We start from the raw sequence: 24,411 nt of genomic DNA on the forward strand, positions 1-24,411 counted from the left end.
AAAGTTCATATTTCAATGAAGCCACAGTTCAAATAATTTGACACAAAGGAATATTAACATGCAATACAGCAAGAATGGATATTTATTTCAGATTTATATCAAAATACCCTCGTTATATTGCAACATATTTACAACACATTGTACAAAAATATGAAAATGCAGATGGTTTCTGCTTTCTAACAGTTCTGGCTACTTGAAACAAAGTTGAACATGGGCTACAGGTTAGTGTAGGAACACACCTGCTGTATACACTCCTCTGAATCAATACAAACATTGTTCTTACTGTTGAAGCTACCAGCTATTATTCACATCGGTATGCTTTGTTCCATGATGAAAATCGTGCATTTTCTTTAGGGAGACTTTCAAAAAAGAACTATACAAATTTATATACATTTATATAAAGGTTCTGGCCAGTTATCCAATGAAATAAACCTCTACCAAAACATGGTTCATGAATAAAAAAAACAACAAAAACAAACTTGTTCTAAGCATCCAGCACGAGCAAAAGCCTGCTCTGATAACGCAATCAACCACTTTCGCACAGCAACAAGAGCAACAAACACAAAAACGACATCAGTCATAGTATTTTAAAACACTGGGTCAAGAGCATTAGGCCTATATATGGCTACATCAAATGAATGACCATCTGTCACTTAAACACACGTACTTCACAACCTGACACAAAAACATGATGCATTGGTCTCACAAAAGACATTAAAAAAACAAAGCAAAATATAGAAAGTACAGCAGAAATTGCCCATCAATTAACATAATACTTCTGACAGGAAATGTTTGAAATGTATACAATCCATGCTGACTTCTGCCACAAATGAAAACCAGTGTACTCGACTAACTTGTACAACCAAAACGGTGAAAACGTAAAAGTCTATTACAAATTGAAATACGCTTTTGCTGTGGCCCATAGCCGAAATAGAAGCCCTACTAAGCCCTCTAATGTAAGTCCTGTTGCCAGTCATGCTTTAAACATGGGAATGAATCATGAACACTTAAAAGCTCAAAGCAATCTTGAAATCCTCAGCATTTCTTAAGTGCTCTCAAGAAATATGAACATCATAACATGCAGCTTTGCTCAGCACCGTGTATTTCTCCTCGCAGCGACGACGAAACAATGAAAATAAGTGCATTTCTATTTGAATATGTACGTTGTTCTCAGCAGTGTTTGCACTAATGCCAGGTTTTCAGTGAAATGTTCCAACAGCGGGCGTGAAATGAGAAACGGGGAACGTCGGGGAGAAGACGGGGGTCGTCTCACTCTCCCTCCTCCTTGATGCGCTGCTGTTTGTTGCGGCGAGAATCCAGGTCGAAGGAGAAGTCAGACCACTCGTCGCGTGGCGGGAAGGAGATGGTCTGGCGCAGGGTGAAGCGCACGGCGTCGATGACGCGCTCGCCTCGGGCCTCGGAGGAGCCCATGCTGACGGTGGAGGCCCCGCTGGTGGTGCGCACTATGTGGGGAGGTGGGGAAAAATCCATGGCCTGTCGGTGCTCCATGATGCCCTTCCAAATGATGTGCTGGAACTCTGCAGGGATCTTCAGCCTGGACAGGTCCTAATGGTCATTACACAGGGGAGCGTTAGTATTCGCAGGGGGAGCCACTCTTCTCTCTAACCCATCAAATGACTCGTGTTGGATAGGCAAGGGCTCACCTCCATGTTATAGTTCTCAATCTGGTAGATGTTGGTTAGGCCTTGTGCTGTGAAGTAGTCCAAGCAGCCTGCGCAGCCCAGCCGTATAAGGAAGCTGTGGAGGGAACACAGGAGGAGGTTCAAGCTGCTGTTCGCTGCTTCGGCGCTCACATAGTTCTCTTTGCTAAACAAGACTTCGCAAGACCTGCACTGTCTACACTGGATCAGACTTCCTGTGTGCATTTTAAGTTTATTTGGTTTAAAAAACGTTGCAGGGACGAGGGCGGGTTGGTGGTTCATGACGATGAAGAAGAAAATATGCAAAGACACAAATGGCTGCAGGCAGCAACCTCATCAATAGATGTATTCAAAGTGTTTATGAGGCAGAATTTTCATTCTGTTTGATTTTTTTGAGGCAAATGTAAAACCAAATTTCAGATTTTTTTAGCACAATTTAACCTTCATAACTGCTAATTTTATGAATTAATTTTCTTGCATATTAAATTTCCAGTGTGGAGGCTTTAGTGGCATCTAGTGGTGAGGTTGGAGATTACAAACCCTCTGCTCGCTGCTAAAAAACACCAGTTTAGTGCTGAGTCAGTGCTCGGTTTGTCCATTCTGGGTGATTATACGCGGATGAAAACATTTCTGCCGATAAATCCTGCACACTGGACCTTTAACGGCTTTATGTAACCTGGAACTTTTCTGCAGAAACGTGAAGCTGAGAAGCTGAATTTGCCCACAGTTTTATGCTCTCTATGTTTTTTTATTTAGCAACATTTCGATCGATCGTATCTTCATCAGGCACAAAACAGCACCAACATGCATCACATTATGTGCACCTATATAATGTATGTGAGTTCAACAGGTGACACCATGAAATGTCTGAAAACCAAATTATACTAATTATTTATTATTTCTTTTATTTTAGTTTTTCATGTGTGTTTATTTTCTTCTTTTATTGAGCTTTTTCTTCCTTTTTTATTTTCCTCTTTGTCTCTTTGATTGATTATTGGTTATCATTATTTTGCCTCCTGGCGACGCTTCAGCTGCAGGCTGTGCCTCTCAGTTCAGTCGTGTGTCAGACTGTGACAGACTTACGGTCTGTGTTTATAATGTGACGTCTGTTGGTGCTGCTTTGTGCCTGATGAAGACCTGATTGACGGAAACAGTGTGTGTTTTGTCTCAGTGTCTCCTGTTTTTTTTAAGAGGCGCGAACTTATCCAACATCTGAAGCTAAACACACCCTAATTTCTCAGGTCGAGACAAAGGGAGACGGGCCTTCGCATTAAATCTCTCCTAAAAACACGAGACGTCTGAAAACTGTCATTTAATTTAGATTTTATCACACTGTGAGCTGTTTTTGAAAAGTGCTGTAGAGAGTTATTTTGCCAGATTTCAGAGTGAACTCTGGGAAAAAAAAGATGTGGCTGTGTCCCTCTGTGGATTGGTGAGGTACCTGGAGATGCTGCTGTCCATTGGGTATGGAGGAGGGGGAGTACAGTGGGAGGAAGGCACCAGGGGTAGCTGTGGCTGCAGTGCGTGTGTGGGGCTCAGTGAACTCATGTCAGCGTTCATGGGGATGTGAGTGCCCATCATAGGAGACACTGCAGAGACAAAAGGAGCTACTGTGAGCTTTATCTTACTGCTCTGGGATTTAGAGATTACGTAACGTCATCTGAAACACATGGGGGTGGGGTGGGGTGGGGTGGGGGGGGGGGGGTGGGGGGCATGCAGAGGTTACTCTCAACATGACAACAAAATGCATCCGAACAGGTCCTGCGGGGGAGTCTCACAGGGATCACATTCTTTTTGAGGAGGAAGCTGTCTGCGGGGAGGGGGGCAGAGAGGCGTTCAGGTCCCCTCCCGCCTGCCCGGACATGCTGTCTTTATAAGTCTACGATGAGCCCAGGAGGGACGGGCGGACTGGTTGAGGGGGGGGCATGGCCTGAGATAGACAAGAAGAGGAACAGAGGGGCACACTTACTGTCAGTCAGGCCTCCAGACATGCTGGATGGGGTGAGTGTGTTACGCTGCTGGGGGTTCATGAGCTGGCTGACAGACGGCAGCTTGTTGACTTTTCCGTGAGTTGGGGAGCAGGAGCCGTACGAGGGCTGAGACGGCACTGAAGTCCTGCGGCGGGAGAGAGGAGGTTACAGGCCGTTACCATCAGCGTTCAGCAGATTTATGACACAGGACTGGTCACTACTGTCCTTTAATGGAAACCATAATAACCGCTCCGAGTAAACTGATAATAGCAGTTGAGAATATTACAGTGATTAACTTTAATTCTGGGGGCGCACAGGGAGGGTTTCCTCCTCATACTGACCACATGTTTCCATAATGGAATAGCAGAGCGGGGAAAGAAAAGGACAGGGTTCAAGCAGAAAAAGCCATTTATTATATTCTGACAGATAAAAGTGCAGCGGCCACAAAGTGAGCAATCTGTTTCAAACAGAGTGGTCACAGTTCAAATGAGCCCCGTACATCCCAGAGTGAACATCTGCAGTTCAACACAAACACGCAAACTGTCCGGCAGTGACTTTACAAAACATGACCCGCATCAGCAAAAACTTCTCAATAATAAAGTCTCTTCCCCCCCAAAAACCCCACAAGGTAGATTGTGTGAGTCCAGCTCTCATGACGATGCAAAGGCAAAACACATTCAGTTGAATAAGCTCTGTAGGTCAAGTAAGATAGAAAAACAGACATTTAAGCTTGGTTCCTGTCCACCTTCAGCCACCATAAAAGGCTGAATGGGATGAACGTTCACAAACACAATCTACGCTACCGACTTCAAATGAAACGGAGGATTCATCACGACAGGCAACAAAATGCAAAAATATTCTTTTATGGATAAAAAACAACGCATGCAAATCAGTCTCCACATTTTAATCAATGAATTCCACGCCAGTAGAGCCGGTAGGCAGGAGTGGATCAACAAAGTCCAGCATGTAGGGCGACAGCCTGCATGCCACACTGATGACTGGATACAATGAAGAACAGATAATCCACGATGCTGCAGCAGCAACAGTTGTTAAAAACACAAAGTTTGAGTCCTCAGTGCAGAATCCCAGGAAAAGGCAGAAAGGGAGGAGAAAATCAAAGTTGATGAAAAGGAGACAGAGAGGAGGTCCATGTAACTTGGAGGAGGAGGAGGAGGAGGAGGAATGTGGGGCGTTTCAGGAGGAGCTGCAGCGCCGCCTCTGCTCCCCTGCAGGTTCCATGAGCTGGCTACCAAGACGGGTTTTTATCAGACTGCAGGGAGGAACCAGAAAGAAGAGAGAGAGCAGAAATAAGGGCTCACTGACAGGAGAGAAGAGAAGAGTGACCCCAGAAAAGTGCAAAAAGAGAGAGAACTGCACAAAGTTTGTGAGCTGTGACTTTCATTCAACATCAACGTGCTGCACTAATACCACTGTCCAGAAGATGGCACTCTACAAACACAGATCACAGCTCGTCAGTGCTGGGGTGTGTGGACTGGTGTTAGCAAAGAAAAAGGCCTGAAACATTCGCTGCTGACAGAACCTTTTATTTCAAAGGCTGTGACGGAAACATCGTACGAGTTGTGAATTACAGAAGAGAGCAAGAGGCTACAAGAAAACACATGCATGATCACCAAATAAAGAAGAGAAATATTCCTCTCTAGTAGTCAGATGAAAAGAAAATATGAATTTAGAAACTGAAATGTTCAGCACACCCACTAAAACCTGACATCTGCATCTTTGCTGAAGGTCTGACAGCGACAGAAAGCCGACAACAAACAGAAATAAAGTAAAAACCAGCAAGTGCAAGCATTATCTCACTGTGAGGCTGTCTGCCAGTCTCTTAATGGGAAACTATAACATAAGCAATAATTATCATCATAGGGCTGTCAAACTATCATTTACACCCATCTCCTCTTTTCCATAGCTTATAGTGAAATGGGCGTGGACGAGGAAAAGTGTGTGTGAACATGTGCGTCTGAGACAGTTTTAATTATGCTCAAGCGAATAGATGAGGCTGAGGCACGGATTTTGTTGGGTGCTGTTGTGCAAAAACCTGGCAAAGCACCCAAAGGCGTTACCACGAGTCTTTGGAAGCTTCTCCTTAACAAAGCACAGCCAGGTACATTTGTCACGATTCATCAGCTTTGGCTCGTGTCCCATGAGAGAGCAGGGGAGAAAAAAAAAAACAGCTCTGCTCGATGCAAGGTTCACCCTCCAAGCACCGAGCAAGTTCGAGGTAAACTCTGAGCTGCTGGGAGACGCTGAATAACAGCCATTTTAGAGCAATTATTATCAACTTTAACTTGATGGCTGCGATGCTTCGGTGGCAGCAATAAATCAAGAAATCCCATGCATAGCCTTTATCAGTGCAATCCGCTGTTGCAGCAACAAGTCAGTCATGTTAAGTCAGTTAAATCAGGGCAGTATTCAAACAAAAACAACTTCATCCAAGAAGAAGAAAAAAAAAAGGTTCTGCGCAAGCAATTCAGTGAGAATGAGCTCGAGGGTGCGCAGCTAAAAACAGCACAAGGAAACTAGTCCACCTGAATCCGAGGGTGAACCTTGCAGGTAATGTAGGACTGTCTTTCATAATGAGCCCGAGAAGAAATGAGCGTTACTTTATTATGAATGCGAACAGGTACTCACTGCTTCTGAAGGAGATTCTGCTGCTGCTGCCTGTACGACTCTATAGTGTGCTGCGGCAGAAACTGCATGAGTTCCAGAGACTCTTTGATTTTTACCAAAATCTCATAAATTTCACGGCCTTTGATCTATTAGAAACAAAGAGAAAAAAAAAGATGGCGGTCAGTACGCAGCTCAGACTAACTCAGAACAATGTTTTAAAGCAAATGCCTGAAAGAGTAAAAAAAAGCACTTACAGGCAAACAAAAAACCTCCTCGTCTGTGGATCTTCTCTTCTTGATGGTGGACATCTGGATGCCATGGGAGACCTGGCGGAAGGCTGCGGAGAGGAGAGTGAAGAGTGAGCATCACTGGTCAACGTGCTAACAGTTAGCCTAAGGCAGAGCAGAAGGGGGAAAGCAGCATTCACTGAGCGCCGGGTGTTAGCGAGTGCAGCGGTTGAGGGTCCTCGACACTGGCGGCATGCCAGGTAAGACCAAAGCTTGTCAGCCCACCACCGGCCCCAGCCCTACTTACGGCGCTTCGTACCCTCACTGCTCTTTGTGGCGTCCGTTACGTGCTGCTTCCGGATGCTGTCCTCGTCCGCCTTTCGGTCGCGGCCCGGGCAGGCGCAGATCCTGGCCTCGAAGCACCGGCGGCCTAATACCTGACCACTGGGACAAGACAGGGACACAGCGGGTCAGAAACACGCCGTCGCCGAACCGTAGGAAGACAGGCAATCACTGAGGGGGACGGTGTCTCTTACTCTCTGGTTTCCAGGGTCACAATGATGAGAATCGGGCGTCTGTTCATTCCACCCACGCAGCTCGAGTTGCACATGAAGTTGTACAAAATTGTGGTGAATTCTGTCCCGACCTGAGAAAGCAGAGCGACAGTGAAGGTGAGCGACCTCGCTCAAGAAAAAACACGCTTCCTGAAGTCACGTAAGACAGGAAATTGGAGAGTCCGTTTACATGCACAGTCATAACCTCATTAAACATGCGCGTTTAAAAGCAGCCGCTCACGATTAAGAATTCCACTGAATCACTTCAATATTTATGAAACGACGCTGCTTTATTTTAGGTTTGTAAGTGATGCAGCCTTAAGAGGTTTTGTGGAGCATAAAGCAGCCTCTGTACACAGTGTCACGCTTCAGACGGACTGTGTTTGGATTTGAGGACACATGGACACTATTAGAAACCTGGTTGAACATGTCTCACGTTGCCGTTCGAGTGGACAGTCAGTTACAACTGCACAGTCGATTCAATTTGACATTTAGACACGACTTAAACATCACATCTACTGGGGAGCGTAAAACAGATTCATCAACCTGATTCAGCCGTGTTTGCTAATTAATTCAGTTCTGTTCTTGTCCTGTCACTGCGTCAGGGACCTTCCTATGACTGTCAAAGCTGTCAAACCATATTTGTGACCACTAGAGACAGAGCCGCCGAGGTCTGCATTAAGCTGAAGCAGTGTTCATGCTGAGGGGCTTTAGAGGACAGCAGTTGGGGCACGAGGGCTCGGACTCTGTCTGTCTCTCTCAGTGCAGGCTGAGGGGCTGAGGTGTCGTTAAGGGGGCATTCAGCTGGCCTCACTCCACGATGACGGACAGCTCACCTGGGGAGGTTCGTAAGGAACTAATACGCTCTGTCTTCCAGTGATGGTGTCCTCCACGTACTGGGCGTGGTTGTTTCCCTCCACGCGGATCAGGTGGCTCGGAGGAGCTATCTGACCTGGAAGCAGCACAAGTCGTGTCATTAAGTGTCGACAGGAAACACTCACCACCGGTTTGTTTCTCCGTTAATTAAAAGCACCGACCGTCATTGAACTCGCGGCTGAGCTCGTGGTTCGGGCAGCGCTTCACCACTTCGGTCACGTGTTCGGCTTTCTTGTAAACAGGCATGGCTCTGACAACGGCACCCTGCGGTGGGGTGGTCAGGACTTTGATCTGGATGGGACATGTCTTGGCGATCTGGCAGTATAACTTCTTCAGGTCTGTTGAATACTGGAAGAGACACAAGAGAAAAGATAAATGAAGAGAAACAACATTTTATTTGCTGGGAAAAGTTCATAAGCAAAATGTTCTGAGGCTTGAGCACATTTCTGACTAAATTTTTAAAAGCACAGATCGATCTCTGGAACACCTGTTGCCTGGACTCTGCACTTCTGGTTTCCCCTGAAGCAAAAAGGGCTAAAGACAAGACTGTGATTATGACCTACTTAAATAAACACACACACGGGGTTTGGTGTTACGGGTGTGTATTGGGCAACCTTAAAGATGTCTTACAGAGACCCTCTGGGACTTCCGAGGAGCGTCATAAAATGGACCCCTCCAGCAGCAATTAAACCGGGCCTGGCTTTCATCTACAAGGGAGGAGTCTTCTGCTAAAGTGTCTGATGGCCACTCATCACAGAAAACGAGGCTTCTGAAGGCTGGCAAGCCAACGCTACACGAGGTGGAGTGCACTTTTCCTCGTGGGGGTTGGATGAAAATGACTCAGTTTTTAGGAGCTAAAGAAGATTCATCTGTGACTGGAGCCAAAATCTGATGGCAGCTCACGCAAACTGGCTAACGTTCAAGTTTTGTGAGCCAGGAGTCATGAAAAATGAATGTACCTTGATCCCTGGCACTGTTAGGATTGATAGCCAATAAGCCATCAGAAAGACTGAAATGTTACTAATGGGCATAACCCAACTGTGTAAACAAAGCATTGAAATCACTGCTGTGTAAGCACAGCTCTAAATCCTCAATGTGCAGGAGACACTGGGTGGAGGGTGGAGGGGAAAAATTCCCTGTCAGATTCATTTCTGAGCGAAGAAAAGTGAACACCGTGAAAACCGCTTGGGGCTGTGTTGGAGAACAACGCAACATAAAATTCCACCTCTATTAAGTGCGGTTCCAAAGAAAGGGAGCTCGTCCCAGTACCCATCTGTGCTGACTTTAAATATTACACAAGCTTGGCACGGACATTTTCTACTCTGCTCCCCAGGCACAACCTTTCCTTTCATCAGGACAAACCCAAAACAGTACCTCTCGTTCCCATAGTCGCGCATCGCTGCTGCGCTTTTCACCCAGAGATGGGATCCACTAATAAAGGCAAGTTAATAATAACCCGAATTCTCAGCTTCGCCGCTTTCCTCAAGTGACCTCATTATAAAGTGTACATGCACAGGATGAACTAACACAGCACTACAGCGTGCTGCTAATGTTCACTGCTAGAGAGATGAATGTTAAAGAAGGCAGTAAGGTTATAAAAATCAAATCACTGCCAAGTGCTCGGATTTGCAGCGAATACGTCGAGTTAACATGATATAATGACTGATGAGCTCAATTCAGGCTCTGGGACATGTACATCAACACGATGACAGAACTGACTTCCTTAAAATCAAAGCAGCTTTCTACAAAAACAAAAAAAAGGCCTCAGGTGAATGGCGGTAGTTGTCCCCTCGCTACTAACCTGATACTCCCTGCACGCCTCCGTCACTCAGCTAAATGAGGTGGAGAAGCCGAGCAGAGAGACCAGGGAAAGAGCAAAAGGGAAAGAGAGAGCAGCGGATTATGAGGCAAAGAAAGATGTGCTGTGTAAAGGGTCAGCGCGGCGTGTTTGGAATAATTGCAGGGTGCTGGTTTTGTGTAGCTGAAGGCGAAAACAGCACAACTCAGAGCGCTAAGATCTAATCAAAGACGTGAGAGGCAGAAAACCAAAGTTTGTTTAGATCATATCCTACTGTCACACACACATGCACAAACACACACACACACACACACACACACACACACACACACACACACACACACACACACACACACACACACAGAACCATCCCAGCCCTGAAGCTACAAACTTTAAGCACACAACTATGTGCTGCTGGTGCTGTTTGCTCAGCAGTGAGAGCAGGAGCTGCTGCTGATGGCTGAAAGCAGCGCCCAGCTAAAGCTAACACTGTTCAGGGCGGGGGACAGCCAGTTGACTGATGGGATTCAGTGGCTCACACAGGGTGCGGTGCTCAGGTGTTAACATGTAATTATGGGCCTTTCATTGGTCACAGTGTGAATTGCGCAGCCAAGGAACACACAGCGCACAATACAGAGCCGCTTAATCACAATCATTTGAAAGAAAACTGTTCTAACTGTTTGCAAGAACCACACGAGACACGTTTGCTCGCTGGCTCATGTGGCAGCGAGGTGGAAGGAAACAACGAATACCCTGCAGTGGCTGTACGTACAAACACAACCTGCTCTGACTGCTGCTGTTCGACTCCGCCGGACGAGCCAAGCGACACCCATCGACTCCACTGCAGCTCGTGAGCCGGTATAATAATGAAGAAATGTTCTTATGATTATCTGACTGCATGCAACATACAATTTGTTCTGATGCTTGTACAGTGCTGCATGTGTGCAATTACTTTCTAACGCATGCAGCACTTGAACACACAAACACACACTTCCCGTTGAGCGCAGGTTGAGGCAGGCCCACAGCTGTAGCGTTCTTTTCTCCCTGACAGGCGCTGCGGGCGCATGCAGAAGTCAAGTCCTGACAAACATCAGGCCTTAAACAAGCACTGTTTGGCGCCTCTGGTCTTGTCTTCTTCATACCTGACATGTCATGTCATGCCTAAAGCTTCTCCCAAACCTGTTTAATTCAATAATGCAGGTTTTTTTTTTTTTTTTAACTCGCCTCTTTTCTCTGAAACAGACGTAAAACACCTGTGTCCTGGAAAACAATGAATGCGGGGAAAAATGTAAAGATTTACAGGAGGACTACCTTCCTTTACACTTTATTCCTAAAAAGAAGAAGAATGTTCTGTCGTGGTCGTCAGCATCGCGCAATCTCAGCGATGACATCTGTCCCGAGGCAAACCTATAGGCTGACGTGTGGCATCATGTTTATGTAGCCGGCGCTGAGAGAGTCCAATATGCATCTGTCACTCTCGGGATTAGCCAATCGAACCCTTGTCTTCACCAGAAAACGACTGGAACTACAACTGAGTTCGCTGCATTTGAAAATGAAAATAAAAGCCTACAGGTGGGAACATATGAAGGAGGAAAATCCAGATTTTTCCCTAAACTCTTCTCAAATGCTGAAACTTCTTTTTAAATCACTGAAATGATTTTTAAAACCTGTGTTTGAGTTTGTGTGACTCTGAAGTTCAGTCATTACACAACGGTGGTTCGTGTGTTGACAGATCCCACAAACTCAGTAAGGATTTGGTTAGTTCTGATCATCTTCCCCTGATGACAGACTAATACCTTTTTTTGTATTTATACAACGACAGCATGATCCTGTTTTCTGTTGAGGTAACTCATTACAGCAGGTATCTGCTCAAGATTGTTTGTCAGGGGTAAAAAAAAAATAATGTAATCCAAACTGTAAGAGAATGGGCTTTTCCACACCGATTATAGAGAAATCCCATAGCCCACATCATAAAAAAAGCTTTTCAACTCTGCCTTTTTTTAAAAATTTCCCCTCCACCTTTTCCCATCTGTAGCTTTTAGGGCTTGTCTCCCTGCGATGGGCGAGTCGTGACAAGCTTCTTGACACAAACAAGTCTCAGCCCCATCTCGTGAGGCGTGGGACGGGCCCGCAGATGTTCCAGGGGCAAGCTGCGTCTTGCTGCCTTTCGCTAGAACACTCTTCTCTTTGAGCATTCAAGGGCTCTCCTCCTCCTCCTCCTCCGGCGCAATGTGAGATGCAACCATCAAGCTTAACTCTCTCAAAAGACAGAGCCCACTCCAAGAGCACAGGGTTCAGGAAAGAGGCACACAGTATTTACACAAGTATTATCTACAGGCCCTCAATCCATTACTGTAATCCCCCTGGCTCTAAAGCGTCCCAGTGATAGCCCAAACCATGACATTCTTCTTCTTTGACTACTATATGTGGTGGCAGGTAATACACACGGCAAACACGACCAATCTTCAGCCTCATAATAGTTGCATCAGTAGTCAACAATGGCTGCCTCGTTTGCGACACTACATTAATTTAGTAAAGCAAAGACGATGAAATAACTTTAACTCGTGTATTCACCTGGCCAAGTGTTTTTTGTTTTTTTTCTACATGAATGATAAAAGAGGGTGCACCATGGAGACTGTAGGAGTGCCAACAAGGAAACGGTGTGGGAGCAGTTCTGGGAAATGTTGACGTGTTGCACCTCTGTGTGTGATTGTGTGTGTGTGTCACAGTCATCCTAGACAGGAAGAGGTTAAGGTGTGGGTTAGGGATTAGGTGTGTCTCCATAAGAACAGTCATCAAAAAGCACAGTACACAGTCCACTAAGTCCCGTGGAAGATCCCGCAGGCCTTCAAAAAGGGGGCATTAGCAGATCTATGCAGAGAGCAAAGCTGCGGTGGTGACATCTTTAGTGGCTCTCTGCCATCAGTCCGTCAGTCCAGCAGTTGAGCTATTGGGTTGAGATTATGGGAGCTTTGTGCAAGATCTCCTGAGATCAGGTGATGGAGCCTCCTTCGGGATGGGAACCAACGCTATAATCACAATTCTTTAGAATTTCGGTTGACTGCTGCTGGAGACCGCGGGGAAAATGACCCTCAATGAGCCACGATAGAAAGTCAGCAGCATAACAACGATCAGCGAGGCCGAATCGTCACAAATACTCTTTGGTTGGATTAAGTGACTGCATTTTGCAGTTACGTAAGGCATCTTTAGTGAATGATGCACAGACGTTTTACCTGGCCATTAAATGAGAAAACAACTCTGAGACTGTATTAATGTAGAAAGAAAACAGCCTGAAAAGGTCTGAAGTGTGTCTGTAGCTCATCATTAACGCAGCAGTTCACCTATAATCAATGGCCTATTTTTCAGACCTGAATGAACTGAATCATGCAGGAATAATTAACTCCATTTAGATGCGTCATGTCATACATGTTGGATGCAGGTCAGGAAAGCACCACTTTATTCATCGCAGCTAATGGATTTTTAAATTCAGATTTTCATTTTATTGATATATTTTAGCTCTCATCTTCAAATATATATTCAGCTGTCCTGACCTAAGACTGATCAATAAGACTGAGTCTGTTTGATTACTTTACTTGACTTCACACAGAAAAACATGAAGTATGTAAAATCTCCTACATTTTCTTTATTTTTAGATAACTATTACACAAAGTAGTAAATACAAAGTTCAGGCGTCAGAGAGAGATATGCACTCTGCTCATTACAGTGATAATAAGCAACAATCCCATTTCCACGTTAAGTCAGACCAATCAAACCAGTCTTGCATCATGTGTTATGACTGTGGGACACACAGTCTGTTGCACTACATGTGTCTATGATGGGGATGTGTCCTAAACCAGTGTGGCTCAGGCTACGGGGCGTGCCTCTCACAAACCACACTCTTAACCTGCTCACAGTTGCACAGCAGACAAACACTTTTGTTTTTGGACTGAAAATGAGAGGGATGAGTGAGGCAGCCAGTGTGGGAATTGGGTAAATGTCACAGTCCCACACTCGGCGTGGCCAAGGAATAAGGTGAGATCGCCGAGCACTCCCTGAGTTCAGCCTGTTTACTTGGAAGGCACGGTGCATTAAATTCACTGCATTAAGCTCAACAGGTTTTACAACAGTCCCTTTGGACAAATCTGACTAGGACGACTGCTATTTAACAGTTATTGTTATTTCACTTACACTAATGATAGAGCTTTTAATGACTGTTGGCATTTGAAATATCTCATCCAAATTTGCCATCTCCAAATAATTGTTGTAATAATTGTTGTAATGAGGGTTCATTATGTAAATCAGTAACATGTCACACGTTGCCAGAGAAGGAAGCCATGTTAGTGTGACATCTTGGTTATCAGCCAGGGACAAAACTTGTGTCTGAGGGTGACACCTCTGTCACCTATGATGTCCACTAGGGTGCATTAATACACTGAGCTTGTGTGGCTGTGACAGCGTTGGCGCGCAGCAGCACAGATCAGACACATAAACAACTAAGCAGGTGGGGCTCTGATGCAACAGCTGTCCCTCAGCCCTGTCATGTGTAATGACAGAGCAGGAGGAGCTGGTTGTGTAGGTTTACAGAGCATCACATGGTGACATCTAGCTGCACAGGACATCACCACACCTGGACCAACTGTTGAGCCTGTTTACCTCTGTCATCAACAAAGTACCAGTGAACTTTGCCTAAGTTGTGAGTAAAACGGAGTTTGGACGTGACTAGAACATGATCACCCGGGGCTAACTGAAGGAACATTTGAGGAATCTGGAAGAGCAGTTTTGCACATTATTTATATATCACAGATTACATCTGAAAGCCAAGTAAGACTTTGGTTCATGTGAACGTCTCATCGTGACAGCCTACGCGGTGAGATCATGCTCTTCAGCTTTTCATCAACTGAAGTGTAATGTCTCAGCCTTAGCAAGAAATGCCTGAGGATTAGTCATGAAGCTATACATCTCATGTGAAATTCTTCCTTGCCAGATGTGGTTGTGCAACACAGGACTTTCAAATAATTTGCCCCTAAATCTGCCTGGAGCACAGATCATCAGATAAGGAGTTCATCGTGGTTTATCACTTTAACCTCTACTCTGACAAATCACTAGCTCATACGATGACCTGTTACGTTGACAGCTAGTGCATAAATGCGTCTCTGTGGGTCCATATACGTGACACATATATATGACACATATAAAACTCATATATTCCAGACATATGCTATAGGATATTCTGGGGGGCACCCAGGTACCTCACCCAGGAGCTCGTCCTTAGTGCAGCAGCCCGGCTCGACTCGGGTCCTCTGCTGCATGTCACCTTCTATGCTCCCTTTACCCTTCCTGCCTGTCCCTCTCCAGCTACCACTATCCAATAAAGCAGAGAGGCCAAAGAAAAGTCTACAGAAAATATGAGGTCCACTCACAGCGTACTGTGATTGCCAACTTACCTGGTTCTGTCTGAAACTGTCTTACAGGAGCATGACAATGTGCCAACGGATAAGACTCACGCTTTCTTTTTTAATCTTGCTTAAAGTAACAGTGTGATATTTTACGCTTGTGCACTTCTTTGCTGTCTTGCCAAGTGTTGGATGAGAAGATCAATACCGCTCTCATGTGTGTACATTAAATATAAGGCTACGAACAAACAAAAACCTTGTTTAGTGTAAAAAAAAAAAAAAAAAAGTGCAAAAACACAATTTATTTCAACTGTGCTTCTGTTTTTGTACTAATTGAACAAAGATATACAATGTTAGATAATGAGCTTTTGAGATGCTGGTAGGTGGATTTTGCTGCATTTGGACAGAGCCAGACTATCTGTTACCTCCTGTTTCCGGTCTTTGTGCTTAACTAAGCTGACAGATGCCTTATATTAACGGGACAGATACAGGAATGGTTATAGATCTAAATAAGCAAATAAGTATCTTCTCCAAAATGTTGATCTATGTCTTTAAAAAGTGTTCATTCTTGACTATCCAGTGCAGAAGTAGATAAGGCTAGCTAGGAGCAGAGACAAGACTTTGGCTCTCTGTACATGATGCAGTATATGACTTTCTGCTCGACCATGAGCTAGAATCACACTTCGAGGAGACAAACTAAAAATATGAATGAGTGTCTTACCGTCCAGGTGGCAGACTTTGCTGTACTAGACTGCTGGAAAGACACATCAAAGGTGTGGGGCCCCGCATAATCTGTGTTGGATGGGATGGCCGGTGAGGGAGAAAGGGCATCGAAGGTGGAGCTGGGCTGGGCGTAGGGTGACGGGGCTGTCACATTGTTCTGTGCGTGGTCGTTGTTGTAGGGGCTGGTGGAGGTTGAGCCATCGTTCTGAATGCTCTGATCCATGCTGTTCAGGAGCCCCAGGTTTGTATACTGCGACTGGAGACAAAATAAAGGAGAGGGGGGAGCAAAGACAGAGGAATGTTTTCAGTCATTATAGAAGAATTCCAGCTCTCTTCAATCTGACAGACAGGAAACAGAATCTTAACCATCCAAACAGACAATTTGTTTCATGAGATATTAAAGAGCAATAAGTGTTGTCTGTCACCAGTTTGATAAGGGAACATGATCAAATCTTACAAAAACTGTGTTTCAGTACTAAGAAACAGTTGGTAAATTACATAAATAAAATTGCTCGTTAAAAATCACTGCCATGAGTCCTGAAAGTGTGTTTAAAATGAATTTACAACAGGAACACATGAAACTAATCACAGAATACTGCATGTCAAATGACGACTGAAGGTGGTGAAGACGCTTGAAGAAAGCATGCTACAGGAAGTGGAGATCTTGTTTCCAAAAAAAAAAAAAAAAAAAAAAGGGTTCATGGTTAAGCAGTAACATAAACCACGTTTCCTTGTGTTGTGTTTATGGTCTGGCTCCTTCCTAAACCAATGTGTTAAGGCTCCTGAGCTCACTGGCCTCAGAAACGTCTCTCTGACAAGCACAGAAAATCTTATTTTATAATTCAATCATTATCAGTCGAGCTTCTGGATCAGTGTTCTGCTACAAACTGGACTACCTCGCCTTCTGATTCCCTTTTCAGCAGCCACAACTATTCAGACAGAAGGAATGGAATTAAAATATCTGCCTTTAAACTGGATGGAGAATACACCTGGGTCAGAGCCAGCCCCTTCCTGCTTGCTCCGCTTGCCATTCACCCCATTCCGTTCCATTTATAAATGGCACATTCCTGGACGAGGTGCCATGGCTCTCGCTCTTTAGACAGCCATTAATCTCTCCAGGGCCTCTTGTTTATTTCAAGCACGGCTGACCACAGCTGTCCGGCTCACACCCATCGCACTGCCAGGTGTTAGTGGTGTGCCAGATGACTGACAAAACACAGACTAGGTAGGCTGTATAACTATTAAACGCGGTGGTGACATATGAAGCAATGTTGCTGCTTTATCACATACACATACACACAGCAGACTCACACAGTCAGACAGACACACCTGAGAGAGGTCATCTGAGTCAACCTCAGCATACTTGTGCAACAGCGCCACAGGGCAGCTCGCTGTTTGGATGAGGGTCACTGTGTGAGGCGCAAGGCTGCTTAACCCCCCGGAAACAATGACACCAGGGCTTATAAGAGCTTGTGTGGAGAACAATCATGCTGGGCATGCAGGTGTTAGGAGACAAGTGTTTTGTGAATGGAACACACACACACACACACACGCAGAGAGAAAGAAAGGAAACTCCACTCTGGTGGAGACCCTCCAGCCTTTAGCAGGCTTCCTCAAACACACGCTTCTTTACAATGGGCTAATTACACACATGTGTTGTAAAGGTTTAAGTCAGCTGGCCGGAGAGCAGCCCTGTGCATCTGATCTCAGAGGAGAAAAAATGAGCATGGTTCAAACTGGTGCAACTAAAAATAACAGAAGCTTCTCAGTTACTCATGAACTTTTTGTTTATCCACTTTAGCCAACGTGAAGGAAAGATGGAAACATTCCCTGTTTTGCATGTTGACTTACAGGGTGACACAATTTCCTGTTTGGACAGTATTTTCCCGTATGTGCACAGTCAGTGATCATGATATCAGAGGGATTTCTTTTGAACTGTGGTGCAATCCACTGCAGTGGCACTGAGGCGCTCATCCAATCAGAGATGACACAGCCTCCCCTCTACCTGATGCTGACAGCTGCAGAGGTGGATGTGACAGGCACCAATTATCAATGTCAAATTATTATTCTAAAGAAAAGGTTGATGTTGGCCAGAGACCAAATACAGATAAAAGCAGGGACATAAAGCAGAATGCCTGACATAGAATACTTAACATTAAATACAGGGCCCTGGATAATGCTTCTCATGCTCTAAATGAATATAAGGATCAAAGATGAAGATAAAGCCATAATTGACCAGATAGTGAGGCCCAGCAGTAGAGCCTCACCTAAACTCGCCATGTTTTAATGTTTAATTGACTGGAAGTGGGATATCAGCCCTTAAGAAAGGCTGCGCGAGGGAGTTTCGGGCCTTCTCTTCGTTTCCTTTCATCAGATCTTATTCCACTATAATACAGCAACCATTTAATAACCACTTTAGCTGCTCTTAAAAATTCCTTCTGTTTATAGCCGACGCTGTGTTTAGGCCTTTGGGATGTCAGGCTGCTAAGCAGGAACACAGTAAATCAGCAGGCTTGACATCCCAAACAGCCTCTAATAAAGTTTTTGAAAGGTTCTGCTGTCTGTTTGAGGCCTTCAAGCTCATTTCTTTGTCTGAGATAAATGCTGGGGTAAGCATTACAGGCCAACAGGAAAATTAGACTGTTGACCTTCAGAGTAATGGCCTGTTGATTACAATGTAGGAATCTGAATTATCCAGAGCACATATCAAAGACTTTTAAAATACACATGTCGGGACTAATTCAAAAGTTATAGCCGATGCCAACACGGTGGCATCTGGTATGGCATACTGACACATTCATATTACTGTTTGTGTTGGACAAATGAAGATATCTTTGTAGGTTTAACAAATATGATTATGTTCATAATCATCATGGTCTCTGCAGCTTGTGCAGTGTGCATTGAGAAGAGTCTCTCCTGTTGGAACATGAATGTCTGCGAGGTTCCTGTCAGTTCAGAGGTTATGACTGGTTTCTCACTCACTATGTGACTTTGAGTGTCATTAACAAAAAGTTTTGCAAGGTACAAAATAATCTGTGATTTCTGTTAAAACTGTGCAAAAAATACATCCACTAGTTGAATCAGAGTTGTCTTAACTGGCCAAGTATGTGATTTTTCATTGTTCTTAGTTTACTTACACAGGAACAGACGTACAGCAAAGACGGCAAAAGAAGGAACAAATAAAGGTAAAGAGTGATAAAGAATAAAGAATATAATGCAATATATACTAGGACGTGGGGAAATATATATATTTCTCCGGCTATCACTATTCAAGTGTTCTACAGTTGTAAATGATAAAAAAAATACTGCAAAGTATTGAATGAGTAAACATGATGGTGCTCTCCATGAACGCCACACTGTAGCATAAACTACAGACTTTGTAATTTATGGCTAAATACACACAAACTCCCCTGTTGCTGCTACTGTTAGATGCTCACAAAGTGTAAGTACTGATAAAGCCAAAGTTTGTGCGACCAACAGATGACAGGAACAAGAGCAGACCTGGCCTGAGGGGGGAATAGCTCCCATTCCAGGCTCTCTGGTGACCTGGTCCATGCACCTTGGGCCAGCATATAAGAGCTTCTAGGGGACTGTGATGAGTGACCACAGGGGAGGGAGGCATTAAAGGCTCAACAGGGTTGGGGGTTGAGGTGGGGCTGGGTGGGGGTCTATCTACACCTTATACCTGCTGGGGTGGGCAGAGCAGGTGATTGTATCTACGTCAACACACCATTAAAGCAATTACGATCCTGGACTAAACAGCAACGCCTGGCCAGCCGCATTCTAATGGCTGCAGCGGCTCCCAGGAGACTGGGGACGGGGGAACCCGATACCTCACGCACTGGAGGGATTGAGCTGGACACCACTTAAAGACCCCATGCTCAACAACTTAAAAGACAGTGACCTGACACACCTGCTATCTGCAACCTGCAATCTGAGAATCTATCACCGCTCACTTGCTCGGCCTTTAGTTTGGATGCAGGATTTGGCTGTTAAAACATGACGACAGAAGCACGACAAAGAAAAATGGAAAACTTTGAATAGAAACTGACAATTCTGAAAATAAACCATGAATTTAATATAGATTAATCTTAGTGACAGACAACAGTTTAGTTTTTGTTTTTTAACAAACCAGTCTGTTCTCAAATACCGAAAGTCTGGCAGGGCCAATTTTTCTGCTTGCAAATGAGCCATCATGGTTCAACTGAACTGATGCAACACTGCACAATTTCCATAATCAGAATGTTGACTGGCCAAAAAAACAGAAGCTGAGAGTAACTTCAGTACAAACTTCTTTTCATATTTAATTCACTCTAACACATCATTTCAGGTTTTACCATCAAGCTCTGAGTATAAGTATGCTGCTTCCACTTTCAAACAGAAAAACAGTAATAGAACCTCAGATTTTTTTTAACTGAGAAATGTAATGCAGACTGAAGTTTTAAAAACTTTTTTTGGCCATTTATGATTTGTTCTGTCTCTGAAAGAACAAAAGAAAATGAATGTCAACGTCAGACATCTTGGAGACAGACGATCGCTTCCTCCTGGTCTCATGCAAATCCTATTTCTAATCAAATAAAGCACAAAATAACACCAGAATAGTTTCTAATTGTTTAAACAAACTACGTTATGGTGTTTTTATATTTTCTTTTTCATTCTTTATATGTTCCTCAGCTTTTCCATGACAAGAACAGAAAATCAAAGCCTTCCAAAGCTTTTTTGAAGTCAGATTTTCTAACACATAAAAAAAACTCTCTTTCAACAACAACAACAGCAGCAATCAGTCAAAGTAAATCACATCAGCTGACTAAATCCATGGCCAGGTAGCAGCCATTTCACAAGAAGGACATGGAGTTTACAGGGAGATTCTTCAGCTGTTTACATTCCCCTGCTCTCTGCCACATGCACACGGATGTGCACGCAAACACACATATACTGCCAAATGCAAAAATCCTGCCGTTAAGTCTTTCTATAGTATTTGTTACATGATTAAAACGGACAATTTATATTTTCTCTTCCTTAATCAGCATTAAATCTCTGGGTTAGTATCCATTAGTAAAGTATCTGTTAACAAATGATGAATCCAAGATTTTGGATAATTTGGAAGACCGACACCCAAAGAACAAGGTCTTTGACTCTTATGTGATATTTCATTTGTTCTGTGGAGCTCTGGGGAACCAACCAAAGGAATGGGCGCGATGGCAGAAGCCCCATCACCAGTTCCTCGGATATCTTACCTCACTGTAAGATGTGGTGGTCCCCGTCTCCAGGTACAACATGTTGGCGCTGAGATTGAGCAGAGCTGCTGCTGTTTGCTCCACTGGCTCCAGGGTTCCACTAATCTCTTTTCCTCACTCTAAAGGAGTGATGTGGACTGCAAATGCGAAGTGGACGAGCAGAAGCTTCTATCGCAAAGCAGTAGACGGACATATATACCAAGAGAGGGGATAGGGGAGGGGTCTAAGGACAACCTGTCCAATACCTGAGTCCACACCCATCTCCAGAAGAAGCACCGTCTCCTTACCCTTCCTTTGAGGCTCTGCAGGCCTCCTCAAAGCTACTAGTTAGGCAGCGCATTACTATTTTGTCTTGGGAGCAGTGTTTAATATCAACCTTAACAAAAATTACAAAAGCTTTCAGCATATGCTTGCATTTTACTTTTTTGGGGAATTTTCCTTACGTTACCTTAAAGTACAAAATAAGACAATCCAGATCAAGTAGCTTAAAATACAGAAAAAAATTTTACTTTAAATACTTTTCACCTAGGAGTGTTTTTTATCGTAATAGCACTGCCTTCACATCATTTCTACCTGTACAGTAAGACGTCATTTAAAGGAAAGCCTGTCAAAAGACATTCAATGCACCCCTCATCTCATCCACATGTAAGAAAAAATCCTGTTGAACAAATTATATGAATGTGGATGATAATAAGAACAAATAAATAAATAAAGAGAAAAATCCATTAGACCAGAAAGCCTCAGAGTGAGAAGTGCAGTCTGAGGCTGGGAGAGTATTCCTACAGTAGCTAGTTAGCATATGAATTGCTCCCTGCTGCACACCCTAAGCTATTCCAATGCAGAGACCCCAGAAACACAATGTGACTCCTGTAGATTGCTTGTATCTATCAGAGATGACTGATGTAGATCTGTTTTGGAAACATGCGTTGCGGCTCAGGCATTGTAATGGTGCTAGCTCTGACCAGCTAGCTCTCCAGAGATTTGACCGTTCCAATAAAAATGCCCCCCTAAATTCAAGAACAATTTGGCTTCATAAATTTACTTTCTGTATTTCAACCTAGTGAAGTTTTGATGGAAAAGCCCTGATAAATTGTTGAATGGCTGGTGCTATTAAGTCTCTGACACCTTCCAGAGCTATTTGCTAAACAAGCAATAAATTGCATGTGTAGGTTTGTACTTTCATTCTTTCAAAGTAAAAGTAGATCAGAAACAAATAATCTACTATGAGAGAAAGCTGGAGTGTAGTAATATTGCACATGTAAACGTGAGTAGATAGTGCTGCACTGGAAGATGACAAATAGGAGAGTGCACATCACTTCTATTACTACAGAGCCACGGGGCCAAAACGCTTGCCCTGTGCTCTGAATGATTTGAAAGCTGTCTGAAAACTTTAACACAACTATGACCTGAAGTCAGTGTCTCCAATCACCAGCCACACCCTGCTCAGCCCCCCGGGGCCATGAGCCTACAGGTCAGCCTGTCACAAAGGCAAATCAACACTTTAAAGAGCTCAATTGAATGGCCTCCCGAGGGACCCAGGCGTTGGTGAAGACCCAGCCAAAGCTTCTGAGCATGATAATTAGTTTAGCTAAACAAACTTCTAATTATTTTAAAACAACATTGGCATCTGAAAAGAAGTTAGAGTACTCAGTGTTAGGCTGAGGCTGTGCTAAAAAACAGAGCAGCAACTGTATTCAAGCAGGACAGGACAAACTTCGCATATTGGCCAAATGATGCAGCAGAGCAGAGTTTCCATTATCCGGTAATTATCGTTTTTTACCGCAACAATCTGTTTAAGTCCGACCTATTTAACTCGCTCCAGTCATGATGTCTGCTGATAATAACTTTGTCTGAGAGGCTGTTTTCCATTCAGGTGCATTGTGGTCCCGCCAATCTGTGCTGGCTGCACCAGATGCTGCAAAAGCTGTGGACCAGGTAGAAACCTACAAGGACACAACTGCCTCTGTATACTCCTCGTACAAGCACTCAGCCAGCAGGACCAATCGCCAACGTCAACTGGCAGCAGCTCAGTGATGAAGATATGACGAGCCTGAAGCAGCCGTGTGCTCGTTTGATTTGGAATATATGTATAAGCAAAAGTAGCCAACTTTCCAATAAAAAATATTCTAATACTCTATACTATTCTATACTTTTCTTACATTATTTAACAGAGCAGACAATAACGAACCAGTAATGAAAATAATTGTAACATGATGCTTGTTTGTGGCACAGAAACATTCTCTGCAGACTGCGGATTATAATTTATGAGCCGAAAAAGCAGCTCACTGATAACAAATTGCCTGCCCATCGTAAACTCAGAGCGCAGTCACCTCTCTGTTAACTGCATCACCTCAGGTGGTGAGAAAGTAGGAAGAGAGTGGGACCAGGCAGCAGCTAAAGATCTGCAGATCCAGAGGCTCAGACAAAAAAGGCTTTGCTAAAGTTTCTCCCTTTAAAGTACCTATTCCTTAAGTCAGCTAGATTAGTTTAGTATCAAGTGTCAGGCTGTAGAGGCCACGGAGGCACAGACACCTGACCTGAAGACAGTGTAAGCTCCCATCCACACTGACAGACGCAAGAGAGCGAGAGCATCACTTGGGTGGCAATTCCTAAAACCCTCACAATCAACTGCCACCAAATCCTGAAATGCTCCAGTTTAAAAGGCGTTTAAGCTTGAGCTGTTTTTGGTTGAACTAATTTATCTGCTGGACAAACTCATTTTAAAAGCTTCCAGAAACATTGTAAAGGGGAAAGACGGACAAGCCAACTGAGCTATATCACAGGGTTATATTGGTAACCAATCAGCACCGTGAACTGTATATGTTGAATAAGCAAAAGTATGAGGACAAATGTAAACTTAAGGTGCTCTACAACAGCCCAGTGGATTTCTATTTTAGCTTCAACTTGACAGAAAAAGTCCAATAAATGTTTTTATTTCTCTGCAGCTGAGAGCAGAATTCTATTGCACAACCTTTTTAGGGACTTACTCTGCACTTCAACAGCGGGAACACTGTTCTAGTTTGGGTTTCTGGGCCTTTCCATAAGTTCAACAGTAGTACTTTCGACTAGGACCTATCAGGGTGAAGACCGCAGTACTGAACAAGGCTGACTGGTGAACAAACGCTGCAAGATGCATACAACACATATACAATGTTGTTCAGACTGCAGCAAAGCACTGGCTGTAGCTAGCATCAACATCAGTACTAGGGACGGGATGTTGGCATTTAATTACGACTCTACAACCTGAATAAATAAAGAGATGGAAAAAGAGAGAACAAGAGAAATGAAATGCAACTCTAGTTGTTATTTTGTTTTTCTATATTTCAAATCTTAAGCAAATTAAACTG

At 44.0% G+C, this 24,411-nt stretch overlaps 1 protein-coding gene across 5 annotated transcripts; it reads right to left on the reverse strand.

Annotated features, from left to right (window-relative positions):
- Positions 1-64: 64 nt before the first annotated feature.
- tp63 (tumor protein p63) lies at positions 65-21,223 on the reverse strand. Of its 5 annotated transcripts, none has more exons than XM_041935947.1 (12): positions 21,065-21,223; positions 15,826-16,083; positions 8,075-8,261; positions 7,874-7,989; positions 7,020-7,129; positions 6,803-6,927; positions 6,511-6,593; positions 6,278-6,402; positions 3,631-3,776; positions 3,103-3,250; positions 1,665-1,758; positions 65-1,566 (listed from the first exon to the last, which is right to left on the reverse strand). In XM_041935947.1, the coding sequence occupies exons 1-12, from the start codon at positions 21,104-21,106 to the stop codon at positions 1,270-1,272; spliced, it is 1,731 nt and encodes a 576-aa protein (XP_041791881.1). In that variant the 5' UTR covers positions 21,107-21,223; the 3' UTR covers positions 65-1,269. The 5 variants fall into 5 exon arrangements, with proteins under 5 accessions (XP_041791881.1, XP_041791879.1, XP_041791880.1 ...); XM_041935945.1 differs by having other exon boundaries at positions 3,103-3,268; XM_041935946.1 differs by having other exon boundaries at positions 6,791-6,927.
- Positions 21,224-24,411: the final 3,188 nt, after the last annotated feature.

Source organism: Chelmon rostratus, chromosome 4, assembly GCF_017976325.1.
Source record: "Chelmon rostratus isolate fCheRos1 chromosome 4, fCheRos1.pri, whole genome shotgun sequence".
Taxonomy (NCBI): domain Eukaryota; kingdom Metazoa; phylum Chordata; class Actinopteri; order Chaetodontiformes; family Chaetodontidae; genus Chelmon; species Chelmon rostratus.